We start from the raw sequence: 7,795 nt of genomic DNA on the forward strand, positions 1-7,795 counted from the left end.
TGCCAGCATTTCTGCAGAGGTTGAAGGGGTGTGTGGGGGGGTGGTGTCAGCCTGTCAGTGCTCAAACCATACGCCGCACACTGCATCAAATTGGTCTGCATGACTGTCATCCCAGAAGGAAGCCTCTTTTAAAGATAAATAAGAAAGCCCGCAAACAGTTTACTGAAGACAAGCAGACTAAGGACATGGATTACTGGAACCATGTCCTGTGGTCTGATGAGACCAAGATAAACTTATTTGGGTCAGATGGTGTCAAGCGTGTGTGGCGGCAACCAGGTGAGGCGTACAAAGACAAGTGTGTCTTGCCTACAATCAAGCATGGTGGTGGGAGTGTCATGGTCTGGGGCTGCATGAGGGCTGCTGACACTGGGGAGCTATTGTTCATTGAGGGAACCATGAATGCCAACATGTACTGTGACATACTGAAGTAGAGCATGATCCCCTCCCTTCAGGGACTGGGCCGCAGGGCAGTATACCAGCATAACGACCCCAAACACACCTCCAGGGCGACTACTGCCTGCTAAAGAAGTTGAGGGTAAAGCTGTTGGACTGGCCAAGCATGTCTCCAGACCTAAACAATATTGAGCATCTGTGGAGCATCTACAAACGGAAGGTGGAGGAGCGCAAGGTCTCTAACATCCACCAGCTCTGTTATGTCCTCATGGAGGAGTGGAAAAGGACTCCAGTAGCTACCTGTGAAGCTCTGGTGAACTCCATGCCCAAGAGGGTTAAGGCAGTGCTGGAAAATAATGGTGGCCACATACAATATTGATACTTTAGGCACAATTTGGACATTTTCACTCAGGGGTGTACTCACTTTTGTTGCCAGCGGTTTAGACATTTAGACATGGCTGTGTTGAGATATTTTGAGGGGAGAGCAAATTTACACTGTTATACAAGCTGTACACTCACTACTTTACATTGTATATGTTCATATTTGAAGCACTGTTGAGAAGTCACTTGTGGTATATTTCCAGTGTTTCTATGAGGCTTCATGCACACTAGTGCAATTTCTCCTGCGTTTGCCATCGCGCGTTAATTAAAATCACGTTATTCTTTACAGCGCTTGCTCACATCAATGCAGCATGGTGCAGTGCAATAAGGTGCATTTTGGCCCCATAGACTTCAGTGAGAGTGCATTACATTTTTAGCAGGACTTTGTGCTTGTCAATCTCCTTCTACAAAAACCAAAAACACAAAGCATGAAATAAGCTACAAAAACACACCAAAAAACACGTGATTTTGCAGCAGTGCTAATATGGAACCTAAGCTGGATGCCCTAATTTTTTATTTTTTTTTTTGTCTTCTGTACTACCAGCACCAAATATCTCTAGTGCTAGTGAACCATTCAAATAACTTGACTTCCATTGAGGATATGCGATGTTACGTGTTATAATCTGTTCTAGGCGTGTTTTGATAAGACAGACTGCAAGGATCAGGGTGTCCATCCAAGAAAGAGACGTCCTGTGTGTATGGGTGTGTGTGGATTTACAGAGTCAGATCCTGTGCAGCTCATCCTGGCTGTGTGTGTCTTAGCCCGTGCAGTGTGTGATTCTATCCTCCTACACACGTGCATTCCCATGTCTCCCAGTAACATGACAGCAGCCCAGCTGTTCATCCGCATGGTCTCTGCTTGCTAATCACCAGGGAAGCCAGAAAGTAATTGTACAGCATATAAGCTGGTATTCCATAAGTCAAGCCGCACAGAGAAAGCATAGTGCATTTACAAAGTCATACATAGAAAAGCAGTTTAAAGGGTCAATCCACGTAGAACTGATACCTTGGTTTACTGGAATTCTGAAAGCAAATGTAAAAATATAGGTTTGTGTCTAATTGGTAACAGGATGTTGTACAAAAAATATAAACTTTTTTTTTTTTTCCTTAAATTATGTGAAATAGCGAGCAGGATCTTCTGAGCCAGTTGTTTCCAATCCCAGTCCTCGATCACCTCCAACAGGTCATGTTTTAGCAATTCCTAAACCTTCAATCAATGTCCACGGCTTGGTATTTATGACAGCAGTTTTATCCTAGGCTACATTTAGATGAGTGGCTAAATTGCTGCTCCTCTGAAAAGTGATAAATATTCTGATCACTTTTCAGGGGCAATTGATGGGGTAAGGAGGCAATATGACACTTCATCACTACCTGTTTTAACCCTGAAAATGCCACAACATAAACAGGTTATCCCCATTCGCTTATATCAGGGGTCTCAAACTGGTGGCCCTCCAGCTGTTGCAAAACTACAAGTCCCATCATGCCTCTGCCTGTGGAAGTCATGCTTGTAACTGTCAGTTTTGCAATGCCTCATGGGAATTGTAGTTTTGCAACAACTGGAGGGCTGACGGTTTGAGACCCCTGGCTTAAATAGTTCTTTGCTGGTACTACCTGCTGAAGGCAACAGGGGAATCATTTTTGCCACGGGCACAAAGCATTGCGGCTACATCGTGTAAATACCCCCATCTGCCACCTTTTGCAGCTTACGGTTGGGGGTAGTAAAAAGTACTTGAGGAGTAAAGCTGGCCATACTTTATACAATTTTCTTCTACACTTTTCCTTTTAGACTTACCAAAACCATATAATATGCGGTCAAACCTTAACACTTTTCAATGTGTATGCAATCAGGCAGGCACTTGCACTACATAGTTGAAAGTAAATCTAAAGGAAATTGAAAAAGAGAATTTGTATGTGTAGCCAGCTTAAAGCAGTAGTAAACCATGGCTGGCAAATAAAGAAAACAAAAATCCCCTGCAAAGGAAATTGCATAATGTGCTAGTATATGAAATACTTACTTTAGAATGAAGCCCTCCAGCAGCGCGCTGTCTCTGCTGATAGGGCTTCCATCTTGCCCCGGCTGTCTTTCCAGGTTCACAGGCTCCGGCTGTATGAGTGGCCAGGGCCGCGATGACGTCACTCCCATGTATGCAACGGGAGCCATTGGCTGCAGCATGGAGCTCTGAAGGTCTAGCAAGGTATGCCAGACCTTCAGAGCGCATGCATCAGTGACGTCCCCAGCTGCATCCATTGGGAAGATCGCCTTGATGCCTCCAGTTTAGGAGATGTTATTTGAAAAAAAAAAAAAAAAAATTTTTATTAGGCATAAAGGTATATAGATACAAAAGACATTGAACCCGTGAAATACTAAATGCAACTGGCGAGCAACCAAGCTGGCAGTCATTAAACATCAGGATGTAATCATTAGGAGACTTTTAATGTACCTACAGGTAAGTCTTATATGCCAAGTCCCCCATCCGCCAGGAGAACACAAAGCCTCGTGCACATGATCAGATTGTTGGCCAACAAATGTGCCAGGAACTTGTCTTGCATACAAATGGTACACAATTGTTGGCCAACAAACACGAACCGAGTGACGTACTACATGGAATTTCAGCTCTTGAGTGCCACCCTTTGGGCACCTTCTGCTAATCTCGTGTTTGGTGAGCATTGATTCCGAGCATGCGTGTTTACTTTGGACTTTTGTGTGACGGACTTGTGTACACACCATAGGAAAATCTGACAACAGACCGTTGTCTGCCGAAAATGTATTAGCCTGCCATCCAACATTCGTTGGCGGAAAGTTGAACAATTGTCTGATGGAGCGTACAAACGGCCGGATTTTAGGCAAACTGTCATCGCACAATTCCCTGCCGAAAATCCGATCGTGTGTACGAGGCTTAACTCTGCAGGAAAGAAAATCCCACCATCTATGGCTGGCTTTATTCTTCAGCTTTCTGTAAAATACCTGGTGATCCTACCATGGAGGTCATTGTGCATCATCTTCCTGTTCTGTCCCTGTCTTCCAATTTATGTTCTACATGGTCACCTTGTCACACACATCCAATAAAGACTGTAAGTGGCGCAGTTTATTTTAATTATTTTTGGGTGGGGTTCCTCTTCAAATCCATACCAGATCCACATTTCTAAATGCCCGCAATAATATTCTTTACATTCAGCTGTCAGCGGGTAACCCTGCTGACAGCTGATGATTCATCGGTTGTTAAGGATGCAGCGGCTGCCCGACCCCTAAAGTGTTAATAAACCCACAACGGTAACTTTAGTCTGTATATGCAGTAAAGCATGCTTGTTATACTCACCGTGGAACCTAAGCCTCGGTTCACACCAGAGGCGGCACGATTTGCAGGTCGCCTCACCGAGGCGACCTGCACACGACTGCCCGGGCGACTTGCAAAACGACTTCTGTATAGAAGTCAATGCAAGTCGCCCCCGAAGTCATACAGGAACCTTTTTCTAAGTCGGAGCGACTTGCGTCGCTCCCCTTAGAACGGTTCCATAGCACAGAATGGGAGGCGACTTGTCAGGCGACTAGGTCGCCTGACAAGTCGTCCCTGTGTGAACCGAGCGTAAGGGATTAATCTTCTGCATTGTGTAAAAAGGCTGTTTGATCCTATCTTCTCTGATCCTCCCATTCCTCCACTGACCCCTGATAATTTCCCGATGACAGTCTAGGGCATCAGGCTGCACATGTTTAGTTTGGTGTGTGTTTCTAGAGATGTGTTTTTGTTTTTTTTTGTTTTAGAGAGTGCATGTGATCAGCATAGGGCCAACCAGCACTGTCCACGCAGAGTGCCAGGGGTCCTGCAGTCTAAGAGGACAGTCAGAAAACGCCTCCTACAAGCTCTAACCAGTGCTTGGCTGAACACAGATAGAAGTCCTAAGACTGCTATATATTATCATATAATATATTTTCTAAAATTGCATTTCCATGTTCTGTGTACTGTGGGAGACCAGATATAGTGAATGCAGGGTCCTGGGTTTACTAACACTTTTTAACAACCATGTTTGCTACTTGAGGATGCCGGGGGCTGCTGGTTCTTTAATTATCGCATGTCGGGATCACTACTTATTAACCGCATGCATTTATTTATTTCTTTTTTGTGAATTGACTTTAACTTCTGTTTTATGCAGTATTTACAGAGCGTTTTTGCTTTGTGGTAAATAACGCTTAAAGCATTAGTGAATTGACATTTTCAGGATCGCATTCGGTATTTGAGAAAACTGCTTTTGTGAGTAAAGCCTGTTATGCTTTACCGTCCTCCAGAACTGATATGAATGGTTGTGTGTATTCTATACAGTACTGTACAACAGTATATGAAGGTGCTACATAAATACAGGGAATCAATATGTGGTTGATACTTCTATTAAAAAAGGTAGTGTATGCCTGCCTTAAATACTATTACCTTTTGTGAATTTGATGACCAACATACTTTTGACCCAAAACCTTTATATAAAGGACCGAACCCCCCCCCCCCCCCCCCCCCAGGAGTTGTATAAAAACCTACTATCACTGCTAATATCAGCAGTCATGGAGTTAAGAGGCTTTGCTGAGGAAGTATACAAGTACTGCACATTCAGAGGCAGTACTAAAGCTCATCAGCTCCTCCGTTTTGTTAGCGTGGGAGTATCTGCTGCAAGCAGAAGAGGATGGAAATAAAAATAGACATGTCTTCCATTTTCAGGGCTTCATCTGAATTTTGTACAGTTGAGTTGCCAGCATAGTTGCTGCAGAACTCAAGCATATAACATTTACAGCTTATCTAGACTGCATTGCACAGATGTATGCCTGCTACCCATAGGATTTGTTCTACCTACTAGATACTCTCTCTTTACAGTTCACTTGTGATGTTTTTGCTAATATGCATGAGCACAGCTTTTTAACCCCTACTTGGTAGAAGCTGGAGAAAGCCATAATTTGATGCCTGCAAGCTTATTAAAAAAAAAAAAAAAAAAAAAAAAAAAAAAAGCAAAGGCTGACCATACATGTCATTTTTTGGGGGGGAGCACTTGCAATGATCTGGCAATGTAGAATTGTGAGAGCTGAAAATGCTTGCTATTGCTTGCAAAGATTTTCAGACATTTAAAAAAAAAAGTATGTTCATTGAAGAATGTTGAGCAAAATTTATTAAGCTATGGGATCTAGCAGCCTCTTAATACCCCCTCACCTGTTTTTTTGTTTTTCCTTTCACTTGCGTGGTACTTGTAGATGGGGTGCAGCGAGGTGCGGCAGCAATAACACAGTCCCAGTGCGATGAAAGAACTTGTATTGAAATAATGCAAATATAGTTCACAAACACCCGGTGAGATGGCAGCCCAGTTGGGAACACTTACAGTTCCGACAGCACATAGGAAGCAGGTGTCAGCCGAACTGACAGTGTCTGCAGAGAGGGGCAGAATGTGGCCTGGCCGTTTTGAGCCCAGGCAGGCAGAGGTCCAGAGAGGTTGCGAACCCTATGCCCCCCTACAAAGACACTAGGATATGTTCAGTACATCTTTATTTGGTTTCCTGTATCAAAAGTGCTTAGCAATCAAAGAATGAATCAAACTGGTTTGTTTTACCTGTGAATTGTTGGATACCTGGCTTAATAACCTATTCATTTTTTTTTGCCATGCTAGGCCAGATGACTCCTTTATCCAGAGAAAGCCCAAGTCCTGTGGACCCAGAGGGCGTGGAAGTAATGATGAACTTTGACCCGGATCCTGCTGACCTTGCCTTGTCCAGTGTACCAGGGCATGAAACCTTCGATCCTAGGAAACATCGATTTTCTGAAGAGGAACTAAAACCTCAGCCTATTATGAAAAAAGCTAGAAAAATTCAGGTTCCAGAAGAGCAGAAGGTACAGACTAAAAACACAAACCATTTTGTTGTGGAAGTCTTCCCATAACCTTGAAAGCCCTTTAAAATGAGTAGCACCCCTATTTTATGTAGGCCACAGCTTCCATGGTTAAGCACTGGCCCTTACCCTTTTCTTTTTAAGCCACCAAATGCGATAGGTAGGGAGTAGAAGCAGGGTCAATGCTTGACTGTGGAAGCTGGGATTGATATTTGCATATGTGATCTCTTGTAGTAAAGCTTTCAACTGTCATGCATACTGTGGCTTGATTTTGGTTTCCCATATGCACGCCTGGCATAAGGATGAACAAAAATACCACTTACAGAATGCACCAAACTTGAGTTTTGCCTGTTTATTTTCTTTTAACATAGAGAAGCGACTAGTACTCCTTCTTGAATAAAAGACATAATAATCCTTTTTAAAATATGTGAATTACAAAATACATATGTCTATGCCTTGAATACTAAAATCCAGGCACAAGAGGCATGTGTATTCTTGTTTGAAGCTTGGGGTCCTTTGTGTATTTCTTCCATATCTGTACAGTAATCCAACATGAAACAACTTCTGCCGACCTCTTAAGCTAGCCATAGATGGAGTGATTTTTTTTCTTCCTGCAACCTCAGGTTCCCCCCGTCAACACAGACAATGTTGATGAGGGAATCCCTCCCGCAGAGCCATTGTGGTCCAATGGTGGGGGGGGGAGAACACAGTAATTACTGCTAGTGGGTATTATAGCCTGTAAAATATGACAGGCTGGTTGTACCCAAGTTGATCAATCAACTTGGCTACATACAGCCTGCCCATACATGGTTCGAATTGTCTGGCTGTAGCCTCTGTGCAGGATATTACTTTAATGAAGACCGGTCACTATGGCTGATTTTCTCTGTGCAAGGTGACTGGTCTTGTATCCTCCTCCACCCCCCTTCCTGAAGTTTTCTGCAAGCAACCTGTAATGGGAGGATCTGCTGGGTCCCATCCCTAGCTTTCCCCTCTGTACAGGCTACAGTGATGTCACTGCTGTTTTCACAAGGTAAAATCTGGGTATGCAAACATACCTGGCAAACTCAAAATGGAACTATATCTTTTGTAGCTATTGAGGAACATATTCAAATTGTATGCATTTTCCCTATTTCAACTTTAAGATTATCAACCAGATTACTTCAGAGTTT

At 43.3% G+C, this 7,795-nt stretch overlaps 1 protein-coding gene across 1 annotated transcript in view; it reads left to right on the plus strand.

Annotated features, from left to right (window-relative positions):
• DBP (D-box binding PAR bZIP transcription factor) overlaps nt 1-7,795 on the plus strand; it is an 84,422-nt gene that overhangs the window by 59,580 nt on the left and 17,047 nt on the right. Inside the window, exon 3 of the mRNA XM_073602697.1 lies at nt 6,409-6,629. Within this exon, the coding sequence (XP_073458798.1) occupies nt 6,409-6,629 (221 nt within the window). The remainder of the gene's footprint in view (nt 1-6,408; nt 6,630-7,795) is intronic.

This window comes from Aquarana catesbeiana, linkage group LG10 (genome assembly GCF_042186555.1).
Source record: "Aquarana catesbeiana isolate 2022-GZ linkage group LG10, ASM4218655v1, whole genome shotgun sequence".
NCBI lineage: Eukaryota > Metazoa > Chordata > Amphibia > Anura > Ranidae > Aquarana > Aquarana catesbeiana.